Source organism: Corvus brachyrhynchos, unplaced genomic scaffold, assembly GCF_000691975.1.
Source record: "Corvus brachyrhynchos isolate BGI_N302 unplaced genomic scaffold, ASM69197v1 scaffold6, whole genome shotgun sequence".
In the NCBI taxonomy this organism is placed as follows: Eukaryota; Metazoa; Chordata; class Aves; order Passeriformes; family Corvidae; genus Corvus; species Corvus brachyrhynchos.
Window position 1 is genome coordinate 4,552,028 of NW_008238632.1, and position 26,798 is coordinate 4,578,825.

General features: G+C 40.8%; 1 protein-coding gene across 4 annotated transcripts in view; it reads left to right on the plus strand.

Moving 5' to 3' along the window:
* The window catches only part of PHACTR2 (phosphatase and actin regulator 2), a 130,493-nt gene that overhangs the window by 71,155 nt on the left and 32,540 nt on the right, over positions 1-26,798 (plus strand). For 3 of the 4 annotated variants that reach the window (XM_008636010.2, XM_017737253.1, XM_017737252.1), the window contains exons 2-4: positions 14,499-14,666; positions 21,418-21,498; positions 24,320-24,478. In XM_008636010.2, coding sequence (XP_008634232.1) covers positions 14,499-14,666; positions 21,418-21,498; positions 24,320-24,478 — 408 coding nt within the window. The remainder of the gene's footprint in view (positions 1-14,498; positions 14,667-21,417; positions 21,499-24,319; positions 24,479-26,798) is intronic. The other variant, XM_017737251.1, reaches the window with a different exon arrangement.

Consider the following 26,798-nt stretch of genomic DNA (forward strand, 5'->3'; position numbering starts at 1 on the left):
AAATCTTTGATTCCCACGTGGTTTAAAAGACGGAAGTTTAAGTTAGCGGAGAGGCTGACTGAAGTAGGAAGGCAGTGTTAGTGATGGAGCTGTTTGGATTGGAATCTTTGAGGTGACATCTGAAGGTTTTTCATCCTCCTCAGAGCAGGTGTTACCTAAAATAGGATCGTGTTTTCCCTGGGACCTTGACACAATCCATGGACCCTTTCCTTTAGCTGGCTGCTCCAGTGGGTCACCAGCTGGATGCTTGGCCAGGCTGCTCCTCCTCATGCTGACGCCTGTCCAAAAACTGAAGGCAGCCTTTCAAATGCAAGGCTGCATACAGCCCTGTTGGTATGGGCACAAACATGACACTAAAGTATTTTCATTTAAGTGAAAATATTTACAGAACTGGTTTTCAGTGACCACTATTCATAAATGCATGAAATGTCATAACGTTTGTCAAAAAGCCTCTGAGTAAGACACAACTTGCATTTCTGTGCTTTTCAGTTTAGTATGTTATTCATGATCCTATACAGGAATTGAAAAAAAATTAAAAAGAGCCAGTTAACATTTGATTTAGTTAATTTCATTCCTTCTAGAACAAGAAAATATTCAGTGAAGGTTAGTGGTGCTTTTCTAGCACTTTTTTAAAAACCTGAGTCAGGCTGTGCTGCTGCCCTTACCTATATTCCTTGTATTATTCATTTGTATTGATGTACAGAAAATGTCCTACTAAATACAGAAATCTTCTGTTTTACTTATCGTGGCTTATATATGTTTCATCACAATTCCAGGTTTTTCCCTGGTCTGCCATAGCTTATGTGAGCACAGCATGTGAAAGACAATGCTTGCCCATGGCAAGGAGTTGTGTGGTGTAACGCACCAGTCCCTTTTTGAGTCTCTCCTGGGGTGAAAATTACCACTCTCTCCCAAAGTTCAGCATCCAGCTAGGGTGAAAAGTGAGTGCAGGGTCTAAAAACGTTGAATATGTGTGCCAAGTACTTGAATGTTAGCAAGAGTGGGAGGGAGTTTTAAGGGAAACTGTGAACCTTTTTCAAGGCAAGAAAAATGACTGAACTCTTTATCACTTCTTTTCATTTCCAAAATGTCACAGCCTCTTGCTAAGCTCAACAAAGTTGCTGTCATTTATTTGTAAGCTGCTTGAAGGTGCTCTTTTAAAGAATAATTATTAACCTTTCTATTTCAAAACCTGTTCTTATACAAAGCATTTTTCGCTGGAGGTGGAGTTCCAAGGCAGTTTTCTTCAGTATGGCATAGAATTTTTCAGGAGGTATTTTCTGAGGGAGGTAAATTACCAGGGATTGCAGGAAGGCCCTCTGCTCCTTCAGTTGAGATCGGAGCTCAACAAGTTTCAAACCACACAGCTGAAGTAACTCTGGGGAGTGGCTGTGAAGACATTGTGCCTTGCAGAGGGGCTCAGGGGCTGGGTTTGACTCCTGCTCACCATTGCAGGGCTCCAGTGTTCCCTCTGTGCCCACCAGCATGGTGAAAAGATCATCCATCATCCGTGGGATCTCTGCTTTCCTTTCCCTCCTTGGATCCCTGCTATTTTGGGGGCTGCTGGGTGGGAGGAGCAGAGACCCAAGCAAGTCCTGCCTGCCAGAGTGGACTGCTCACCTCTGGGCAAACCCGCGGAGAGAGACCCTGTGGAAGTAACACCAGTGGAAACAGTGATTGCTCATTCCTTTGTGGGACACTTTGTCCATGTGTTGATTCGTTATTAACTAAGCAGATAAATAGCCTTTTCTCTCCTTTGTTGGGTGCATCAGCTGCTGGGTGAGTTGCAGAAAGCCCAGGATGAGAAACAGTCGGCTCAGGCAGAAACTGCAAGCAGGAATTTCTGAAGTATTCCTGTGGGCTTTCCTAAGAAACGGCTTGCTTTCCCATGGACCGATGGAAACAGGCGAGCACTCCGTCACATAATGTTCCCTCTCTAGGAAAACATTTGGTAATAGTATAAAAAAGAAAGCTTTATAGAGCTTAAATAATGCCAAAGATGAATTTGGTGAAGACTGATGCTGTACATACTTTACTTGCAAGGATTTGGAATTTCCAGTGCTGCTTGGAGTTGCTAGCAGTAGGTCCTGGGCTTGCCAGTCATATTCAGGTTTTTTTGCACCACCTCTTTTATTTTAATCACGTTCTTATTATGGCACTCTTAAGCACGTGGCTAAATAGTAAAGCTTTTGTGTTCAATTCATCTGTATCAACAAGGTCATGGCACTTGTAATCATAAAAGTAAAGAAACCTGATAATTGCGGGAACAGCTTCAGTTTCATTCGGTTTTTTAAGTAATTCATGTCAGTGTGTTGTATTCTGGTTTGTAATTACTCAAGGGTCATGTAGCCTGGTTTACATCTAAATAAATAAGGAATAATAAATTTCTTTTTAATGAAAACTAAATTTTTTAAGGGTTTAAAGACAGTCTTAAAGAAAATACAAAATTCAGTGAAGCATGTAATTCCATACAGTGGGAGTGATCTCTATCAGCATTAATCTGGCTAAAACAGGCTAAATTATTCTTGTTGTCTGTATTGGGTTTTGCACAGAGTAAATAAATCAATATCTTTGCTGATTCACAATCAGCCTGAATGCATCTTAATGGTAACTGGAAGGCATAAAATGTCTCACTGGCCTATGATGACTGCTTACTCCTAACACCACTTAGAAAAAGGAATGGTTTTCCTGGACAGCCATGTAGTGATGCATGCTGGAGTAACTGGGTGGGCTCAGGTGCCGCTGACAGGCAAACAGGCATTTCCTCTGGTGTCCTCTGAAACCCTAATATGTGTGCTGAAGCTAATGAATGAATATTGTTAGGTCATGTGGCAGTATAGTGCTGCAATGCACTGGCAGGAAGGAGATGGGGTCTGGTATTTTTTCTGTTGGTCCTTGCTTTCCAATTCAAGGGATGCTCATCCAACTCCAGCTAAAGCAGTTCAGTTTAAACTGGCACATAAAAGTTCAAGTTGGCATTTTGTTTTAGCCTACACACAACAAAGATATATTTTATGATTGCTTAAAATGCCAATGTCTCAATGAGATAGTTAGAAAGGGACATGCTGCAAACAAAGTCATAAGGACTTGTGGATAGCTAAAAATTTTTTTTAAAATGCAACAGCTGAGCAGGTGTCAATGAAAATCAGAAATCTATTGTTCAAGCTGCTGTCTTTCATTTTATACCTGGAACTGAAACAAGAATGGTCTTTCTGGTGTTTGTCTGTACTGCTCTTTTAACAAAGAAGTTCTGATCTGTGGCCAGCCCTCTTTAAGCACCACGATAATGCAGTCATTCATTATTAACAGAGAGCAGAGGATTAGTGGAGGCCTCAAATACATAAGGAACAAGCAAGTGGGGAAATGAAGGTATCAATTATGTATCTGCCATGTTGATGATGCTCTTACAGAGTAGCTGTTTTCCCCTAATGGAAGAATCCACTGGGAGAGCAAAGCATATTCTCAGTGCCTTCTCTGACAACAAGATGATGTCTCCTCAACTGAAGCTTCAACAAGCCCCTTTCTTTAGCCCTTTTCCCTCCCAGGAGTACTTGATGCTCAGGTTAGTCCTGGGCTGGTGCCTGGACCTAAAAGGAGAGTGCTGCTGGCTCTCCCACAGGGAGGTGGGATCCTGGTTTCCAACCCTACCTCCACAAGTGACAAGCCCCTGCCCCCTGGGGCGCTCTGTGAACAGGGCAGGCTCCAGCCCAGCATCCCAGTGCAATGAGCTGAAGGGCAGCACCTTTCTAATTTGCAATCTGTTCCAACTAAAATTTTTTGATTACCAGCGCCTCACTTCTGTAAACACTGATTCCATGGAAAATTAGTAGTAAAAGAAGTAGAAAAGAAGTAGAAAGAAGTAAAAAACTATGTACGGATACAGTCTCACACCTTCATGAAGATGGTACTACAATTCCACTGAGTTTTACTATAGTGATTACAGTGCCATCACCTTGCTTGATGGAATTACTATTTTTGATTGTGTAGGAAAGGGACCATACTGGTTTTTAAAGTAGAACTTAATCCCATCACAGTTTGCACAGACCTGTCCTTTGGTGTGAACATGCCCCTGAGTGTCAAAGTTTAAATTGGCAAAAGAAGGGCAGCTGGGTGACAAATATGTCGGCTTGTGCCTGATTGTCCCCACCTTGGCCCTAGTAAAGAACAAGATACAGGGACTAAAACAGCTGTTTGCTGTGTGGCTGGGGATGAAGAGGGTAATGAAACATGATGCAGAATAAAAGTCAGCTGCAGCTTGGCAACTCCCATTTCCTCATAGCAAAGAAGATGACTTAGACTGTATTCAGAATTATGATATTATACTTACAGAATTATATGAATGATTTTTACAGGTGTGGTTTTAGAGTTGGCAAATTGGCATTTTGACTAAGAAGACTGTGTTTAATCATTAATAGGTTGTTCTGAGTATTTTGGAGTTTTACTATTATTGTTTATTCAGGCTGGTATCTAGCAACAAAGACAAGCATTTTAAAGGCAGCTAAAAACTGAACTTAAAAATAAACACAGTTCTCTCTACAAAGACAGCAGAGCTAAAAGCCTGTACAAATATTTTCAATGACAGCAACAATCAGAAATTTGCTGGTTGGGTTTTAGAAGTGTTCTTGACCTCCCTGGCAGGGTTCTGAGGTCAGCAAGGTCATAGAAAGAGACTATTTACTTTAAGATTGACTTGCACACACTTGGACAAGTGCAATATGCTGTTTCCTGTACTAGAAAAAAGGGTGTTGAAGTGGTGCCAGTATAGAAGAAAATGTTGCTCTTGAAAGGCAGCACAATGAGCTCTGGGCTGTCCTGTCCCAGGCATTTAATTACATGACTGATCAAATTACTCCTAAGGTTTTGGGTACATAAATGTTCTTTGTAGATCAGGAACTCCTTGTCATAGTACTTAGGGGTGGGGAAGCATTGGGATGGAAGCCCACAAAACCAAACCTGCTTTCAGATATATAAACATGTTAATTGTGAAAGATTTGGTTAAAGTTAGTAATAATAAAGGGGAAAACACGTGTAATATTCATACAGAACTGTGTTTGGCAAGGGCACTGGATGGTCTGGAATGAGTTGGAGTGGGTTCCCCACCTTTTTCACGCTGAAAAGGAAGACAGCTGATGATGTCAGCACTTCAGGTGGTCATTGCTTCAGCACTGGATGTGTTAAAGGCATCAGAGCATCTCTCTCACCTGCTGGCAGTGAGCTCAGGTGATCACTTCCTGGCAGAAGTCTTCCTTCTCTTCACAGACTTTTCTCTCCTTTACCCCTGTTCTGTTCCTGCCCCAGCTCAGTGGTACACACTCCAGCTCCACTGTAGGAGCTGACTCAGTTTTAGAAGCCCAGACAAAAGGCTATTTTTCTTTTGTCTCAGTGCAGTGATAACGTGCAGCCTTACAAACGGTCACCAGCATGGTTGGTGGTTCAGCTAAGGTGTCTGTTGTGGTGGTGCAAAAACACGGGCTGAGATGACTGGAAGCCCACTTGTGTGAACAGCATCTCTGTAAGGATGCTACTCCGCTTTCAGTGGTGATGGCTTCTGGGGACACAGCCAGAGATCTGCAGGGAAATGCCTCTGTCTTTCCAGGTATATCGGAGGCATGGCTGAAAGGCATCAGCAGCTGAGTTCTTTAGCCAGTGATGCACAGCAGGTGAGCTGTTAGCAGAGTAAAGCCCTCCTTTGGGATCATATACAACCTCCGGAGGAACCAGGCAGCTGAGATCTGTAACAACCTCAGGCTTGCTTAGGGATGGAGAGGAGAGGAGAGGAGCTGAGCTATAAGCAGGCAGAGTAAGTCTGGCCATGCTTTGACTGTTCTGCTAGGTTTTTTGACTCAGAGTGGACAGCGAGTAGCTAGAGCCATCTGAGAGTGTGCTGGTTCACTCTCTGAAGGCAAACAGGGTCCTGAGAGAGTCCTAGATAACCATCTAGACCTGCCCAGGAGTGACCAGCCTGGTGGTAGAGGGGATGCTTGGCAGACTTTGCACCAGATAACAATCTTTGCCTTTGCCTTGCATCCTTTATGTTTCTTCTTCCCAGATTCCTGTGGACTGTTTCTCATCTTGTCAGGTTTCTGGAAATGCCAGGGGTGGGATATTCCGGTAGGGCAGTGACAAGGCATACCTATTGCCTCATCTTTCCTGTCAGTGAGCCAGCACTGGGGATCCTCCCCCACCTTCCCTTGCCTCAGCAGGTGCTGCTGCTGCTCAAACCAGAGATCCAGGGGCTCCTGGCCTGTTTGGGGCAGATGGAGAGTAACTTGCTGCTAGCTGCAGAAGTGGAAACCAGGGCCAAAGGCTTCCCTGTGACACTCCTCACCCAGTTTTATCTCAGCATCAGTATAACACACCTATTAACTACTGCAAAGGTAGTTTCTTTTAAGTCTTCTTCATCACCACACAGGAGAGGGGGCATGTGCTTCAGTTTATTCTCACACTTCTAGCCAATATCTGCTGGGGAGATTTACCATTTGCCTGCAGCTAAAAAGATTTGTTGTAAACTTAATATAGTTATTTTTCTCCCCCAGATTAAGGCTATGCCAAGAAAAGTCAGTGAAGAAGTATTTCCAGTTTTGCAGTTCTGGTTTTCAGATGTGACATTTTAAATATATCAATATAGAATTTAATAAGATGAGTACATGCAGCTTACTTTTAGGTAAAATTACAAAATTATCCAAAAAATATGTAAACTATAAATAGAAATATATACTGTCATACTCCAAGGAGAGTTATCCCGTAATATTCAGACACAAGCAGCATTAATTTTCAATTAACAGCTCAGTTGTTCAAAGTAGTTTGGTTGCTCTTTTATGTACACTGCTTTCAGTTGTTGTTTTTTCTGTCCTCCCACATCTCTGTTATTGTGCCTGGATTTTTTTCCCCTGTTTTTGTGGAGGAGTTGCTTTGACCTTTGATATGATGTTTCATATATCTGGAAAATGTAACTGTCTGGAAACTTTCCATTTGTTGCTATTTTCTCAAGTATTGAGGTTGAGGAAAAAAGAATAAGCAGCCTGCATTAAAGCTATGATCCCTTTCCTTCTGGCTGGAGCCGTGTCCAGGGTGAGAGAGGAGGTAGCAAGAAGATTTTCGGCCAGATTGCTTTCAAACCTGTATAACAGGATGGCTGAGCATTTGCTTGCTCCTTCTCCAGGAAGCTGGAAGTATGGAAGTTAAACAGTTTATTGAAGAGGAGGAAGAAGTTGTGTAGCTGTTCTAATAAGGACTGCATGTTGCCAACATGTAAATAATTAATTTACAAACACATGTTTGTGAGCATATTGCAAGCATAGGTCAGATCTTTATTTTTTTTTCCAGACCTTAAGAGAATCCCTGATGTGTTTTGACATAAGAAACAGTTGAGAAGAGAGGTGGTGTGATTGTAGAGTTCTGACTGCAGTGCTCAATGCACTGTTGAACACACCCAGCTCAGATGCCAGTGTAGATGGAGCAGATGAGCTCTGAACCATGAGGTTTCCTGCATGGGAAGTGTAATTTTGTGAGGCTGGGTAGCCCTGGCTAGCTGTGTTGCCTGTGGTATTTCCAGTGTCTCTACAGAGTGCCCTACAATCATAACTTTGCCTTTTTTCTGTAGAATTAACCCAGTGGGAATGAAAACTATACTGTGAAGTAACACTGAAGCTGGATGTTACAAGTGTGTTATCCACATTTGGGATGCACGAGCAAGAGACAATTTGTGGTAACTAATGTGATAGCCTGTAACCTGACAAGCCAACCAACAGCACTTAAGTTGAGGTGGTTTTGTGACCAGGAAAAAAAAAAGCAACACTTTTTTGTGCTTTACCCCAGTGATGCAGCAAGCACATCTCAAGACCTAAAGTTAACCCTGTTTTATGTCCTGTTTATGTCCTGTCTTGTGTAATTAGTAGGAAGCCAAGGTCAGGTCCCCTCCTTGCTTGCTGGGGATCAGTGTCTTGTAGGACTAGGGCATCCTACCTAAGAGAGAGAGCTAAATAAGCTTTTCCAGGCCCTCAGCCAGTTAATCCCAGGTATACAGGTAAGAAAGTGAGAACTAGAACAAATACATCATTTATAATTCTGGTCATATTCCTTCTCTGCACACTGCAGAGGAGAACAGTGTGGCTGAGCATCCCTCTGAGCCACATGGCTCTTTGTCTGAAATGTGGAGCCCTGAGCATCCATGCTATGGCTTCCAGGGAAGCACAGGTTTCCCTCTTTTCCTTTGAAGTACCTGTGTAGCAGTACCTGTGCTTTTTGCAGAGCTTTGGTAGGGGCTCATCACAGGCAGAAGAGAATATGGCCTTTTGAGCTGAATTTCCACTCTTGCAGTGTTTGACTTTCTGCAGCAAGGCACCACTTTCCTTGTGGAGTAGTGGGAGTTTCAGGGTTCATATTTGAAGCCCTGTCTGGACTTTGGTACTGCTGATCTAAGTGTGATTCCAACAACCCCAAAGGCATTTGTGTGTGTGTCCTTGCAGAAACCTGGTGGTATTCAGGCAGTCATCTCTGTTCCTGCTGTGGTTATCCTAGGAGGATTCCCTTTGGCTGTTTCGGAACAGCAGCCAGCATCCCTATGAAGTAGCTACCCAGCCTGTTTAGCTCATTGCCAGCGGGAGGTCCAATTAACATTTGGCAATATTGGCAGTTCCATATGGAAACTACCACTCTACTGCCTACATTTGAACTTCAGCTTTTTCCTTTCATTTAATTAAAACACAGTCAAGTCAATTAGCTCATGACAGAGTTTCTCCAAAGTTAAACTCCAGATGTATGGCAAGGCAAAAGGGTCCAATTAACATTTGGCAATATTGGCAGTTCCATATGGAAACTACCACTCTACTGCCTACATTTGAACTTCAGCTTTTTCCTTTCATTTAATTAAAACACAGTCAAGTCAATTAGCTCATGACAGAGTTTCTCCAAAGTTAAACTCCAGATGTATGGCAAGGCAAAAGCATGCAGATGCCAATTCATTGTGCTGCCTGGAGGCAGATTATATCTCTCCCATTTGCCAGTTTATCCACCAGGGATTAGCTGCATTTTTCCCTTCCAAGTAGATTAAAAAAAACCCCAAAACAACAAAAAATGAAATGTGAGGGGAAAAAAAACCATTTTTCCATCTGGTTCAGGTCAGGAAAAATAATAATTTGAGATACTTATTGAAAATGACATTTATAGTGTCCGAATGACTTCTGATTTTTAATGACTACGTCAAACCTTTTACCATGCAGTGTCTTGAAATTTGCCAGTAAGCTCAAGGAATAAGGAGCTTATACTCTAGCAAGTTGATGACTTACTGGCAATTGGGGATAATAGGCAGCTGCAAAAACATGTTCATTCTGCTGGCATAAAAACCATGATTTCCAACTCTGTGCCCTCTGGCAAGGTGGTATAGAAAATCATATTGTTGTCAGAAGAGGTTCTGAGGTCTCAATAAACCAAGATGACTTTTGCAGCACATCCCTCCAAGGCAGCAGGGTGCAGTGAGAGGAAGAGAAAAAAAATAACTGTTCTAGCTAACTGGTAGTTATTAAGCACAGAAATTGTATCCAAATCCATATGCAAGGTAAATCTGAACTGGGGCCAAGGCATCTTCTGCTGCATTTCTCAACTCATTCATGGTTAGATATGGCAATACCCTGAGTCACCTGTACTCTGATAGGATGAAAAAGTTTTCCTCACATGCTTTAAGAGTGATGTGGTGATATCATGGCAATACTGCAAGAGAACTATTGCTAGTGAAAGTATTAGGCACCAGTGCTACCTTAGTGCCTTGATATCAGTGGAGCACTTGATTCTGTGCCTTTTTCCCTCTTGGTTGTGTTGTCCAGCAATAGGAGGAGGACTTTTCCTTCATCTTGCCACTCTTAACCTTGTTATATGACAAGGATCCAGAGCAGAGTTGCAGTGCAGGTGGGTGAGCCTTGGCTGATGTGGGTGGGAGAAGGGATTGCAGCATGAAAGGTGCAGCACGGTGGGGAAAGAAGAGAACTTGATGCTCTGGTGGTACCATCTTGTGCTTAACAGCCCTGATGTGAGGAAGAAACACTTAAATGTATATACCAGTGCTCCAGCAGGATTAGGTTGGATCAGTTGTGTAGAAGGGTGCTGGTGAGGGGAGTGCAGGTTAGGTTCTTCTACTGGCTTTTTATTTTCACTGCCAAGAGAAAAATACACAGAACATTTAATATCATAAATATAGTCCTCTTTTTTTTTTTGATAATGAATTTCTTTAAGTCAAAAGTTTTTAAGAAATGGTCTTGCTGCATTTCAGATCAAAAGGCCTGGAACCAGAAGAAACACAGCTGTTTACTTCACAGAAATTGATATTAGACTTGCTTGAAAGGATCTGATGGATCGTTCTTTTGTTGCATTTTGCTTTTATAAAGTTAGTTGTAAGTTCTTATCTGCAGAAAGTGTTAGTGTGTGCCAGTGCTGACATCTTAGTGTTGAAGTGTACCATGCCCTGGGAAAACTGTGATGAGTTCACACGCCTGCCTTGGCCACACAGCATCTCTGGAGATCATGCACAGCAGTAAAGTGTTTCCTTGGCAGCTACAGAGATCAGTGCTGCTTCTTTCAAGCAGCCTTCCTGGGATAAGACATGTTCAAGCATTTCCATCTCTAAGCATTTATAGGAAAGTCAGGGTCATCTACAGACTGATCTAATCTTCTCTGGCTGCTCACAAGCTTGAGGAGAGGCTGTCCTTTTTGTACCTTTCATCTAATTCACACTCCATGTGGCACAATTTGGCTTTGCATTGTCTCCCCTAGCCTTGTTGTTGGCCTCTTGAAGCAAGATCTCCTCGTTATGTGACATCGACATGCAGGATTCATGTCCTCACTTGTTGTCCTTCTTGCGTACCCAGCTGATCCCACAGCTGGAAAATCTTCACCTAGGGCAAAGGACTGGAATATGATAACGTAAACTATGCAGGTACTATGGCCAAAAGTCCTAGTGTCAAACTTATTATTAATGTTTTTTGAAGGCAATGAAGTGACTCACTGGATTTTTGAAGACGGTGGGAAGAAGGCAGGACTTCAAGACACCAAAGATAAAAATAACACAAGTCAGCAAGCTCCTCTAAACCTCAGAAAGCTAAGATGTTTCTTTTCCCCTCAGTGAATATATATAATGTTCATAATGATTAATAGAAGGTAGGTAAGTTCACTGAGGTGAAAACCACAGTGCTTTATTCTTAAGTAGTACATGACCTAAAAAGCAAATAGTGTACATCTAAAGCGTCAGTTTCCTGTGGAGTGTTTCAAAGAAAAGGAGTAATAACTTTTGTAAAGATCTTTCCATAAATGCTCTGAAATATCATTGCTGAAATCATGGGGGTTTTTCTAAATAGTTTATTAATTGGTAAAATGTGCTAGCTTGTGAATATGTATGTATACACATAATATATATGCTTTTGAATATAAATAAGTTCTTTTATGTAGACATATTACTTTATCTTAGATTATTTCTAAAGTTAGTCTGTGATATCTGGCTATGCTTGTTCCTTCTTTTCAGTTACATATTTCAAATGAGGGAATTGGTACAAGGTCCATGGATTAGTAAATTCCCAATTATGAACACTTGTTGAACTCACTAGATAAATCAACTCTTCTTTTATTGTCAGAAGGAATGACTGCTGACATCTGTTTTCAAAAGATTCCATCTTCCTAAATAGAATTATTGTCCATGAATTTCAAGTTTTAGCTCTACTGAAACAGACAGATTTCTGTAGCTAGGATGACTATCATTATTTTGGAGTTACAAGTTTTCAGCAGAGGGCAGAACAGGGACTGATGCAAATCAGTATTTCTCTGTGGGGAGCTATTGGAGCCCTAATTCTCTTCCATTTCTGCTGGTAGGCACAGGATGAAAAAATCTAGATGAGTTTTTTGTGGACGGGGTCTTCTGCAATATATTGGACTCCATGATTCAGGAGGATTTGAAAAGATTGGTGTTCTACTCTTTATAAGACCATGCTGTCTATCACCAGGATGCAGGCTCTTCACACCAGTAGCCCAGCCTTTCTGAGCCACTGGGGACAAGAACATGGGTTTTGTCCTGCTGCCTCAAGGGTGGGTAGCCTCTCACTCCACCAAACTGAGAGACAGCTTCTGCCAGTGAGATAATGCTTGGCTCTTGTCCCAGGACAGAACTCTACAGCCAGCAGATCCTGGTCTCTTCTCTTCCCCACTTCACTTGGATTTGCTAGCACTGATTTCCCAGAGAAACCATGTGTTTCTGCATCCCCTAGCACCATGGGAATCTCAGCTGGGAGGGACTCAGGAGGTTACTCAGAGCAGGACTATTCCTGACAGTAGGTGAGGTCAGCCCCAGAAGGAGCTTTGGAGGTTTGTCTGGCTGAGCCTTCAAAGCCTCCCAGGACCTGTTCCAGTGCTGCACTACCCACCTCCTGGTGGTGTTTTCCTTACCTCTTACCTGGCTTTTCCTGGCTGCAAAATGTGGCCCTCATTCCTTCTTATGTCAGATGGAATTCCAAAGATAAATTTTGCTCTCTTGTCTTTTTAAGTACCTTCCAAGTAAATGTAATTCTCCCTTAGATCCACAGTTTCCAGCAGAGGCTTCTGTATTCCATAGGGAACTGCACTCCATAGGCAGTGCCTGTAAGCCCAGACAAAAGTGCAAATCCTAATTTCAGGCTAGACACACCTGAAGGGCTCTTTCTGCTTCTCTATGCCTCTCTGCAGAGCTGCTTGCTACCTTTGGTGATCTTCTCATGCCCCAGCTCACACCTGGCTTCTTAGGGTGTGTTGGGGGGTAGCTGCTTCATTTCAAGGGAGTCTCATTTTAAATCTCTTTAAGGTTCACCTTTTTCTCTAGGGCACACAGGTGAGGAAGTTGGGATTTTGTACTCCTGCAAGGGGTAGACATAGCCAAGTCCTTTCCAAAATCTTTGCTTTTTACATTTAAAGTCCATTTGCATGCCATCTTATCTCCATGTTATGGACCAGAAAATACCCAAAGCAAACAAATAAAAGCTTTAAACTCTGTTGCATCTGAATAACCATGATTTATCCTGGAGAAGTTTTCTACCTCTCAGGCAATACAGAATATCTTGAATTTTATGGCATAACTTGCTCAGATTTCTTTGTTTAAATGCTATCATTTTCATACCAATTTATCTCTAGTTTTAACTTCATAGACTTCAATGAAGTTATACAATGAATCTTTCTTCACAGTACTTTATTTCAAATAATTGGAAACAAAATTTCTAGGATTCTGTTTGCATTATATCAGCTTTCTCACAGAAAAGTTTTGGGTTTTTTTAGCATCCTGGATCAATCTAAAGCCTAGGGCAAATATAGGACTCATTAAATGCCATTTGTCTGAGAAACAGAATAATAAGATTGCACCATGATGTTATGTGGCTGAATCTTTTTAGCAGCTAGGACACAAGACCAGGATTCAGGAAGCCATTTGGCAAACATAAAATTAAGCACTTAACAATACTGTGCCTCATATTTTTCATCTGTAAAATGGGGACATGGATATTTCTTTCTTTGAATAGCATTTCTGATTTAATGATCTATGATTATCATTAATACTGTTCAGAGTGGCATCGACTCTGTTCTGAATTGGTTATAATTAGAATGTTTAGATGAATGAAAGCAATTGCAGAGTCTATATGCCACAAACAGTTAAGACCATGATTAATTTTGTGTCTCTAAGTAATTGCAGTTACTTCATTGCTCATATGAGTAAAATTCAGCACATTGGAAGTGTTTGCAGGACTACAAATGGAAGGCCTTAAGAAACCTTAATTCTTAAATAGAAATGAATAATAGTAGATTTCTCAGGGTAGCTTATTTTAACTGTATCCTACAGCATGTTGTGGGATGAGTCTTAATTCGGTTCACAAAACTCAAAGTTTGGCCATTGATGCTAAATTTTGGTTTTCATATCATTCAATATGTTTTTGCAGAAAAGAAAAGAAATCCTTCTTTAAATTTTGGCTCCAGTTCAAAAGTTTGTTAAATATGCTTTGCTAATAAGAAGCCTGACTCATGGCAGGCTGTGCTGTGAAGGACTGATTACCAGGAATATCGAACAGACCTGTTCCCATTCCACTGCCAGAACAGTGACCTTTAGAGTTTGTTTAAGAAAGGGTTAATTTTACCCAAAAGAAATAGCTAATGTTTTCACATTGCAAGGGTTTTGTTTTCTATGTGATGATAGCTAGTCATTCAACTTTACCAAGGATAAGGAAAAAGTCATCCAAACATATGGCTGAAAGAAATTCTCCTGTAGCAATGGCAAACCACCGGACTGTGCGAATATGCCAGAGGAGCATTATGAGAAGCAAGTTGTGGACAGCTGCAGATGAGGTGCTGAGAAACAGTGAAGCCCAGGGCTGCCTTCTGAAACAGGAAAAATGCACGTGGATGCACACACAGCCTGCTGCCATCTGACAGTGGAGGAGTTTAGCTGTTGGGGTACTATTTTGTTTTCCATCCTTCAGTTATTTTTACTTCTTTTCTTTATACAGTTGATGGTTTGGACAAGGCTTCAATTGCTAACTCAGATGGACCAGCCCCAGGGTCCCAAACTCCCCCCTTCAAGAGGAAGGGCAAACTCTCCAACATTGGCAAGATCTTTAAACCTTGGAAATGGCGGAAGAAGAAGACCAGTGACAAATTCAGAGAAACATCAGCAGGTATGTCTGTGGCCCTTTGGTGGCAAATAGTAGGAAACACTGTGATGGTTTTGCAGGGTAATATTTGAAAAGCTCTGAACTTGTTAGATGGCAGGGATTATTTAGCATGGTATTTGATGTATAGGCAAAAAGTTTGATCCTTGGCAAGGAAAAACCTAACCTTGTTCAGCTTCTGTCTTGAATCTCTCACCAAAAATACACAGCAGATTTGTTGACTATACATATCCTCAAATATATTGGAAAATCTCTCTGTCCTCCTGACAGTCAGTGACTTGGATTATGAAACAAACCTTGCCTTCATGGGGACAGACATTTGGGGGAGAAGCCGATGTAGCCGTGCCCAGCAGAAGAACGAGGATCAGCTCTGCAGCCCCTGCCTTCATAGAGGCTGCTCTGCCCCTTCACTTCCCCACTGACAAGGCTGGAAGGATGGTCTGAAATAAAATGCTGCGATTGAATTATATTCTGTCTGAAAAAGAGTTGAAGGCTGGGATTTAGTTAACCGAACATAGTTGTTTGGGGCCACTTGAGATGCTCTGGGGTGTCCTTGCTGCTCCCCCAGAAGGTTTGATACCATCTCCAAAAACCTAGGGCATCTGAAGTGGCTGTAGACATCCACATTTAGGAAACTGAATGCCACCCTGCATATATGTGTGTGTGTCTTTGTGTCACTGCTCTAGCCAGACTTTATCTACAAAAATCCCAAATTTCTGGTTTGGGATTCAAACATTTGATGTTGTGGTTTCCTAAACTTGAATCTAATTAGAGTCCAGTGAGCTTCTGTGAGCTCATTGCCACAGTGCAAGCCCTCTGTCTACTGTCTTTCAAGACTGTAGGCAGTAAAACCAACACTAGTCTCCTAAAGAGTTATCAGTCTGCTCTCCTGAACTCTTAGAAGTACACTGCTTGACATTTAAACCCATAGCAACCCCTGACAGTTACAGCAAGGAGCTCTATGGTTTGACAGTGAAACTTCTAGAACAAACTTTATTTACACAAAAGGCAAAAAAGAAACCGTTTTCTCCAGTATCTTCATTGCTCCAGATGCCAGCTGAAGTTTTAAGCAGATTTCTGAGATCTTCAAATCCTTCTGTCTCTCATTTTTTCCTTTTATTTTGTTCATTTTGCCACATAACCTGCAATAACTCTCGCACAATTTCTTCTACTACTGCAATCAAAAAAAATCCCCTCAGTCTGATATCTCCTTCATTGCTTCCTATTTCCTTCAGTCTTCCCAGTACTTTTATCATATTGCTAAAGCAAAGTTATTTCTTGTTAAAGACTCCTGAATGTTCTGCAACTTCTCCTGGACAGGTATGTGATTTTATATGCAATGACTTCTTCAGAGGAATGACCATTCATAAGCTGTGTATACAGAGATTTTCTAAACTTTCACAGCCTATTAGCATTTATTAGCATAAATTGTTATGCCATTAAATAACAACACATGTATTGTTTTTCAGTTATTTTTTTTTAAATGAATATCTGGTAAATTCCTGTTAAATGTGGTATTTCTTGCATTGTACTATCTTTCGAGGGCCTGAATCCAGTCTTACAAGCATGACACATCAATTCTTATAATACCAAGGCAAAGCGTGTGATCCTGTTTCTTTTAAAAAAGGAGGAAATTAAGCCTAAAGAAATTAAGGTCAACATTTTCAAAAGTGCCTCCTTAGATACTCACATCTACTTAATTTCCTGGTCTGTTTATGATGTTGTGGTCCCTCAAGATACTCGTTTGCTTTTAAACTGTGCATGGGATCACTTATGTTTGTGTATGTGCCTCATGTGAGGCTGGAATTTGAATTGAGAAGTCATTTGAGTTGCATTCATCCTGCCTTAGATGGTAATTTCAGGGATGAATAAAAATAGTATTCCCTGTATTTCTTGAGGAAATAGACCCAGGACCAGTGGAGACTGAGAAGATGCATTTACGTGGCAAGTTGCCCCTTGTTGCTCACTTACTGACACAGCAGAAGAAACTTGCTTATCTAATTTGAGAAGGAAATGGGAAGACATCCATTCAAAATAAAAATCCTACAGGATATCCTTTTCCTCACACTACTCAATCAGAGATGTATGTACATTACCAAGTGGGGGCTGTGTGTGTGCCTGCCCTTTACATGCAGGAAGCCCATTTCCTGGCCTGGGACCGTGGGGAGAGCATGACCATCCTCATTTATTGCCAGTTCTCTTAACAGGGCTACAACGTGGTAAATCCACGTGCAGCTGAAGACAGGGTTTCTTCTAAGACAGAATGTGAGCTCTTGGAAGGAACTCTCTCTGCTTCCTCTGGGTTTTCAATAGGCTTTTTGAGACAGGTTCTTGCTATGGCCTTGCTAGGACATGTACCATGGAGTGCTTTTTGTCTTAGGAGCAACTGGAAGATGTTCATAAACAGCAAATACCACAAACATCAAAAAAGGATGGATGTTTAGATGTCAGTATCTGTGCCGATGTGGGAATGATGGTTGGAATTTTCTCCTTTAGCAACATATTTTCCACGCTCTGTCTTGGAAAGTCTATTCTTTGGGCACTGGCTGTATGCTATTTGGCTAGAGGACTTTCAAAAGCAAGTAAAAACAAACATAAAATGGCATAATCTCAAGGGTTTCTCTCCTCTGCAATGTTTTGCTGCGAAGGAAAAGGCAGCAGTTTGTGTCTTGGCACAAAGTAGTTGCCACTTCAAAGCTTCACTGCAAAAGTATATACAAAGAGGGACCAGAGGGCAATTTTAGCTCTTACTAGGTCAGAGAAAAATTAATAATCTGAATTCTCTCAAGCTTCTCTTAGAAGAACAAAACTAAATACTGGAGAATATCCAGAATCTCACTTCAAGTCAGAGAATGGGTTTTAAGACTGCCTGAGGTTTGCAGCTGCTGAGCATCACTAAGCAGTCTCTTTTGAGGGGAAGGAGAGAGAGAGAGAGAAGCTGCTTGTTGAGGTAAACTATTCCCATTATTAGTGTTACTATTATTTGTATTGGGCAAAAAAGCAAATGTTTGTGAAGGGCAGTAAGATTTACTTGAGTAAATGAGAGCTCCATACAATACAATAAATTCACATCCTTTCTGATGGTTACACCTGCAGCAGGGGAAGGATTTTGACCTGGCATTTTCTGATTCTTCAGGAGCATGAGACTGGAGACTGCCTGCCTGCCTCACCTCAGCGTTCTTCAGTAGGCAAGGACTCATAAATAGTTACCCTCAGGATTGATCACTTTGTAATCAACCTCAATACATATACACAGATGGAGAAATTGTTCTTTCCACTATATCATTGCTTAAAGTTATAAAGAGTGTTTTGGTGTTCATGCTGAAATTTTATCTATATTCACACCTTCATATACACACATATATATCTACATATATATATATGACAGGCATGTTGAGATATATATATTCACATATATAGATATATACATTACCATATACACATATTGCAGAAAAGATTTGTACTGATAGCATCAACTGGTCACTCAGCCTAATTGCACAGTCGAGTTAAGAGTCTCAAGCCAGTCAGCTAAGCCAATTACTTTTGACTACTGTTATGTTTCAGTAAGGTGTCCTAAAATGATAGTTACAAAGTCAAGTATTCAGAAGTCAGGAGATGTTTGAATGATGGTGCTGCATGACTAGGTGGTACAAAATACTTGACTGTGTAAATGTGAAATATATTGCATAATCTAAAGTCTGCAATAAACCATAAATTATTATGATGAGTCCACACTGACTGAACAGCACCTAGTAAAAGTTCCTAAGTTGACAGGCTAGTCTTCCTCTCATACAAGGTGACATATTTTTGCCACTTTAATTTAAATTAAGATTCTTCCTTTTTCTTTATAGGAATTAAAACTATGATACTAGTAGTGAATACTAGCTTGATTTCTAATGTTCTTTCCATGGGCCAAATAATATTTTAAATAAATTATCTTTTCAAGCTGAATTAATTGAGCTTAATCAGTTTAAAGAAAAACACCACTCAGGGCTAGCATTTTAGAATATGGAGGACTGGGGCTTAAGCTTCTTATCTGTTCACAAATTTTCTAATCTGTGAAAAGGAGATAGTTATGTCTCAGGGATGTTATGAAACCTGTGTAATTTATAAAATGCTTTGAGGTTTTTAGTAGAAGTGTAAGGGGTTCATGTATTTTAATGACAATTGGCATTTCCCATGATAATTAATTCAATACAGTTGTTAATTCAATGTTGTAGAACTGAAAAAATATATCATCCTGAAAACTAGAGAGGGACATTGATGGGGGGAGGTCTGACTCAATGTTCTTAAACTTGATGGAAAAGGCATTATTGTTTTCAAGTGGCATTGGATTGTCCCACAGGTATGTAAGAGATCATCTCATTTCACTGTCCCCAAGAAAACAAATGTAAAAAGGAAGCAGAGACAAAAGAGTGGGAATTAAATAATATTTGTAATGCCAAAATAGTAAAAAATAATATTTATATTGCCAGCAACAAAACAAGTATAAAGTGTGTGCGTAAGGTGTTCATCTTTCAGGGCTGTGTAAAAGGAGATTTCACCCTGCTTACGAATGCACCTGCTTTCTAGAAAGACCAAGACACTCCATCCGTGCTTGCCCACGTAGTCCTCTGTCTCCATGACCCTCCATCTCTTTTAAAAGAGTCTTTGTGGGACTGAGTGTTCCCCTACATGAAAAACTCTTTGCAAGCCTAGGGCGCACTCCCTGTGCCAATGTGTGACACACAGTTGCAAGGCACATACTTTAAAAAATATAGGGGACCAACTGGAAGAGCTTGTGAGTAATTTAGGCTTGGGACCCAAGGCAGTCTCCCTTGATCAGAGTTCAGGCTACCACACTCTCCCCAAGGAGGCTGGCTGATGTTGAGGGTCTGCAGCCACACTCATGGGCTCCTTTATGTTGTCAAATGTGATTTGAATGCTGCAGAGGTTTGACCTTTAATGGACAGATCCCACAAAGTACCTGGGTATATAGACACAGACCTAATGCCAGCTTACATGTTTTTGAGCCAGTAGTGTTTGCATTTGTGAACTCTTGATCTCACAGGCATGAGTAGCTTAAACTGGACTGGTCAAAATGTTTACTGCCTCCAGCTGTTCTGCCAGGAGTTGGTGCTATTTTGATGGGGAAATGCATGCCATGTTGAGCAGTTGCTGAATCCCTGCACTTTGCAGTGTGAAAAATAAACCTGGTACTGTACATCTGAGAAGTACAGAATCTGAGGGACTTTTTACAAGAGCGTGTAATGACAGAAAAAGGGAAAGTGGCTTTAAACTGGAAGAGGGCAGGTTTAGATTAGATGTTAGGAAGAAATTCTTTGAGGGTGGTGAGGCACTGAACACGTGGCCCAGAGTTTTTGTGGATGCCCCATCCCTGTAGGCATTCAAGAGCAGATTGGATGGGTCTTTAAGAAACCTGGGTTAGTGGATGGTGTCCCTATCCATGGCAGAGGGGTTGGAATGAGGTAGTTTAAGGTCCCTTCCAGCTGAAACCCAAATTCTTCCATTCTGTTCAACCATCCCCTTCCCTGATGGAGACTACCTGCTGCTGGGAAAGGTGTTTTGCTATGCATGAAGGGCAGCTTTCTCAGAAGAGCCAAACTGCCTCTCTCTGTGCCTTCATAGGAGCCTGTCACTTCACTCTATGGCTGAGTCACTCCAACTGGGCAGGCACAAGTGAAATTAAACACTGCAAGAGGTATTATCAATCTGCATACAGCAATTAGACTGACCCTAGAGAGTGTTTGAATTAATTGATGAGACAAATAGCCCTATCCCAAAGCATTAAGAGGATGAAGTCCAGCACAGCTGAAGCTTCACCACATGCCCTCAGCTTGAGGTCCAAACATTACATGGATTTTGATGTCCATATGTAAACAGAATCAGGATGGGAGACTACCTTTTCCTAACAGGAGAGACGGGATTTTACAAGTGATGCCCACATTTTGTGGACATTAGGCACCATGGTCCCATAGATCATTACAATAATCTCCCAGATCACTGCATTGGTTTGGGGATGGGATGCAGTGTGGAGCTATTCTGTTTTGGCATCTGTAAATGCTTTTCCCTATAAAACAATTCAACACTTTTCCCATGGGAAATAAATATAATAATTAGAATGCTTTGTGTCACAGTCTTGGGGCTTTTGTGTATGCTGCTTTTTTTTAACCTAAACCCAGGAGGGTGCATTTTTTTTCATGAAAGCCAACCAGCATCGATCAATGAGGATGTTACTTCCTTTTAGAACACAACTTTCTGGCTTCTGTCAAAGGTTGTTTTTGTTGTTGTTGGTTTTTTTTCCTTTAAACAGTCTGCACGTCCCAAAGGCTACTCCATGAGTTGCTTGCTATGAGCAGGATTTGTCTCTCCCTACTCAAAACCTCAACAAATCAGATGGAGGTATCTCCAGCTGAGCTAATCAGTCTAGTTAGTGGGAAAGAGGTATCTTTACATGTTAAATGCCTGTGCTAGGATCAATTCAATTTCACCCTGAAAGTACCTTTTTCCATTGACAATAGAAGAAGCCTCAAGGAGACTTGCTCAGCATATTGGGTCATATGAGTCCCCACCTTCTGTGCCTGAAGTTGCAGGACAATATTTTCAGAGACTGTCCATGAAAACCCAGACCACTTCTCCTGCAGAATCAGAGTAAAAAAGATTTCTCTTTCTACAAAATAAAAATCGTTCTCTACGTTTTTTCACAAGCATCAGCAGTATGAGAATAAATCTATTCTTAACTGTGCTTTTTCTTTAGTGTTGGAAAGGAAGATTTCGACAAGACAAAGCAGAGAGGAGCTGATAAGAAGGGGAGTGCTGAAGGAAATGCCTGAGCAAGGTGATAACACATTAACTAGAATTTAGCTACTAAGTACTAAACATGTATGATAAAGCCACTGTTGCGTTGTTTCCATGTAGTATAAATAGGTATGAGGAGACAATCTGAGAAGTGTGAGAGGTAATTTGGGCCAGTTTACAAATGAAGTTGAGTCAAGAGATTTGTGGTCTGTAACTGCTTCTGCCATAGGTGCCTCAGATGACTTCTGGTCATATCCTGAAGTATTTTAATGCTCCCTGTAAATAATGTGACGACTGTGGCTCCTACTTACTGTTTGCCAGAATTTTTTGAATTAGTGATGAATCTATTTTTGAGTCAAGATCTGCTGTCTAAAGCTGCTAGAGTATAAAATGAGAAATTTTGGCTGAAAAATTAGGGACTTTGGAACCCAGAAAAATCAACATAATCCATTTCAGGTATCAAAAAGTACCAGTGCTGGGATCATATGGATCCCACCGCTATCACATAGGCCACAATCACAAATGGCACCAGCATAAAGCTATAGGGAAGAAATCACTTGTTTCAAAATGCTCTAAGGTTTAGTAACTGGCATTAGTCAGAATTTGCATTTTGAAAAGCCTGAGTAAGCCAAGGATAATACCTCTACGCTACATCCAGTTATGTTTCTAGTGGTATTCTCTCTAATATTCTTTATCTTCTATAAATCTAGATCAAATAAAAGTCACGTGAGAGAAATAGTTTTGTGTAGCTTAAAATCAAACCATTGGTCATTTTATCAAGGAGCCTAAGAACTCCATGTTTTCCAAAAATAATTTTCTCCTAGAAATGGTGTTTTTCTGTGTGATCTGAAGAATCAGGAAAGTATCAGTGTGTATGGTTTGTATCATACACATAGATATTTAGAAGTAAAGGGCTTGTTTGTTGATTTGTGACGTCACTTGTCCGTACAGAGTTTGGCTAATTATCAGACTATGACTTTCAGCATAGCTGGCTTCTGCACTTGTCTCTGCCACTGTCATTGTCTTAAAACAAGACATGTAAACTCTCCATACCTCAGTTTGTCCATCTGTGAGTTTGTTGTGGGTTTTGCCATGTGCTTTACTGGGGACCTGCATGACCTTGTCCCTTTGAAAGTTGTAAATTGCATTTACAGCTGGGACAGTTAATGAAAAGTGTTAACTTCTCAGGTTGGTTACAGTCTGAACATAAATACTATCATTTATGATAAAAGTGTGAATACTTTGTTCATCAGTGTCCTTGATCCTCTCTTCCATCCTTAAAAGGGAATGGGACTTTAGATTCCTTACAGGGATTGAGGAAAGTGAGAAAAGGATATAAACATGAACAATTTTCTCTTCTTCCTTCCGTATCAGTCTGGTCTGAGTTATCTCCATCATATTTTGCTTCATGTTTGATGAAAATTGTAATTTTTAAGGACATTTTGAAAGAATATGGAGTTGGTTTGAAGGTGCTAAAAATGGAGAGGTAGGAAAGACAGTTTAGGAGTGTGAAGGTAGTTAGAAGGAATGGCTATGGAGATGAAAGCTAAAAGAGGAAATTACACGGAGTCTTGAAATGTGAGAGGTAAGAAATGTGAAGAAGTGACGGTGTTTCACATGGAGTGAAGAAGAATGAAGTGAAAAGTGGTAAGTGCCACTTGGAGGCAGGAGGTGTTTGCAGAAGCAAGACATGAATAAGAGGTGGCAGTGTCACATGTGGAGGTGGAGAGGACAAAGTCGATTTAAGGACTCCTGGAAGAGAAGCTGAAGAAACTGAATGTTGCAGTAAGGTAAGTGCAAGTGTCAGCTGTAGTAAATTAGACAAGGTTAGGAAGGCAGAATGAAATTTTTACAAATCAAGTTGATGTTAGTGTGTGGAAAATAATGAAACAGTCACCTTAGTGGGAGCCCCCAAGGTGGTAGGAAAGAGGCTGCATGATTGTGTTGAAACCAGGGAAGTGCCAAACATCCAGGTCTAATAACACACAGCAAGAAGAGAATTGCCACAGTTAGTGAAGAATCAATGGGAGAAATCAAAAGAGATGCCATGTATATTGGTTTATATTTTGGATTGACAGCAAGAGAATCCTGCAGAAAGAAGTTACCAGAGAAGAAAATCAACAGCACCTGTAAAGTGCATGGAACAGAGAGAGCTGTAAGGCAGCAAGAGTGGCACTTTTCAGGAATATAGAGACAAATAGAGAAGAGAAAGAAGTTTTTTTTCAGGATCAAAAAAACTCTCGAGCTGAGCTAGTCTGGCTAAGTGAGTAAAGTATCATCAGAGCTGAGAAAGAATTTTACTTGCAGAATTTAATAATGGTATGAATATGCGATACAGGGAGACTTCACCTTGATTCTTAAGACTGGATGATGTCTTTGTGACATTTTTATTAAGTAAATGGGCACATACATTCTGAGAACTTCTGTCAGAATTCTTGGCTGATTTATGTACTGGGAGTGCACCATACTAGTCCTGCAACTCTGCCCCCTCCTTGTTCATATTTGGGACACACTGGAACATGTTGCAGCTTTGTTGTGGCTCATGCACACATTTCTTTGCTGTGTAAACCAAGATGCAGGGATAAGAGAACAGGATGCTCATTTACAGACATGAAGAAGGAAACCAACATGAATTTCCAAGCCCGCTACTGCAGAGGTGTCCACCCAAAGAATATGAAAGCCTACAGAGTTTCTTTACAGAATTACTTTCCAGAGCAGATCTGCAGCCTGATGCTTCAGAGTTTAGTAAGTCTTTCTGCTTTTCATCCACAGAAGCTTGAAAGCAGAGGGATGCTGTATGTTGTAAGTAGGTGCTAAGTAAGTAGTTAAACTAGGCAATAACTTTTTAATTTTCATTTCAGATGGCAATGTAACAGTAAATTTTGAAACTTCAAATGGACACACCGTAGCCATTGGTGAAGAAACGATACAGGAAGAAAATGTGGTAAAAGCCAGTGGAAATAACGGCACTTTATCAGAAAAAGCATCAGCATCAGAAGGAAAAAAGGAAGATCAGAAAGGTAAATGAACATATTCTTCACAGATTGTTTTTTGCCTACTTTAAATATTAACATGTTCTTCCACTAGCACTTATACATGCTGTTCTGCCACAAGGATGCCAGCAGAACCTGCTGAGAAGACTTGTGAAACACCAGTATTCCATCATGGCAGGCATGCCTTTTCTTGTGCATATGGTAAGGTCATAAAGAGAAGCATGGTCTGAGCACAACAATGTGTGCAGGGAGGTTCAATTTCTAAATTCACTGTGAGCCTTTCCTTGTAGCCATGGGCAAGTTCTGGTGTCAGGTTTTCCTCTTATGAAAGAACATATTAAGTGCATATGCATCACCTTGCAATATCATTGTAGAAGTGGCTCGTGGATTGAATGTTCAAAAGTGTTTAAGTTGCTTGAAAGCCATCTGTCATTTTGAAAGTAACTTCAACAACTCATTCCAATTGGTTTTCATGGAATCTTAAACACTTGCAGTCCAGCTCTTCAGGAACATTCAAGCGGCTGTGTCACTACTGCAAACAGAAACTAGGCCATTTATGGAAAATGCACTTTATAACTAAAGGGTTTTCTATAGACAAATTGTAGTACATACTGCTAAATATTTAGCAGTCCCAGGACCCATCTCAATTTTGTTACCTTTACTCAGATCTACCTGAGTTTGGCTCATAAAGGAAATGTAAAGATTAGTGTGGAATCACAGGATTTGGAGCAATTTTATTTTCTTTCTCTACCATCTTGAATAATGCACTACTTCTTTTCCCTGCCTAAAAGTGTTCTGAAGTTCTATTTCATTTACTGGATTTTCCTACCAGAAAGAGCAAAGATACAAAGGATCAAGACCTTCATGGCTGGCTGAAGCCATGAAGGCAGGACTGAACAGCCTTTCCAATGTCTTCTATTAAACTCTACCTAGTGATGAATGAGCCTCTGGAGGTTGAGAGGGTCAGTTCAGCTAACACAAAAATTTGAATTCTTCTCTGAGCTATGTAAATCACTTGACTATGTAAAAAGTGGATAGACGTCCAGGGAAAATCTTTCAGATTTCTAGTACTTCCTGTCTCCCAACAAGGCAGAAATACAAGGTTAGCCTTTGTCATGACATTTAAATACATCTATCTTTTTGGTGCCAACTAGAACCAGATGTGTATTGGGTCAGGGGAAAAGAATTATAAAAGCCATGGAAAACTCCTTTAAAATGGTTAAGTTTGACTTTGGGGTTAGATCAGACCACTTATTATTTTGTGCATCACTAAATACAGCATTTCAGAACTGTTAGGACTTGGAAGTTTTCCTAAGGTACAGTTTATTTTAGAAATACACATTTCTAACCATTTTGAAATCTCCTCTAGCTGACTTTGCAGAATGTAGAACTCCAGTGAAGCAGGAAGGTTCAATATCTACTTCAAACATCTTATTAGACTCTGCACTCCCTACATATTGTTTTGACCTTATAGGGAGAAATTAAAAATGATTGCTGTACAGGAGTAGACTCAGTACAAAAGAAAGTGTAGCTATCACTCCAGTCCCTCTCATAAAATTAAGAATATATGGAGGAAGGAGAAGGAAAACAAAAAATGAGCAAAACTGGTATTCTAGGCTTCATAGAATCTCAATATGAGCATCCCAAAGATGCAAACCCCTTAAATATACTTTTCTCTTGCACCTAAACATGAAGTTCTTCTGTGAGTAAGCATCTTGAGTCCCCTGAAACAGAATGAGATAGATTTATGGCAGATAATATTCTCCACACAAAAGGTGTTAAGGATCAATTTCACACATCAGAAGCAGTGTTACACTGTGTAAACCCACTACCAGCCACCGCACAGTCATTGTGAATACACTTCAGTGATTCTTCATTTATGGCACACTAAGCAAGAAAGTGAGCCAGCCTTCTGAACTCAGTGGAAGAGTAAGGCCCACAGCATCCCACAGATGCATCTCACCTGCTAGATTAATCCTGGGTGATTTATTTATGGCAGATGCAGTATGTTTGCACCCACTGGCAGAGTGAGGAATCAACAGCTGCAGAGTGGAGGTTTGCTAATGCTCACAGAGCATCAAAATCAGAGCTGAAGCAGGAATACTTAGCTCACTGTCTCCTGCTAAGACCATAAAAGGTGCTGGCGCTTCAGATCACAACCCTCCATCATGAGAACTGAGATAGGTGGACTGAATACTAGCTGACAATCAGGAGAAATGGCTGCAAGGAGTTCATCTTTAGCGAGGCTAACGTGAGGCTTCTAAAGTCATGAACTCTTAGGTGTAAATCTTGAAGGAAGATACATACACTTTCCATGTTTGTAAGACTGAAAGACAGGATTCATTCC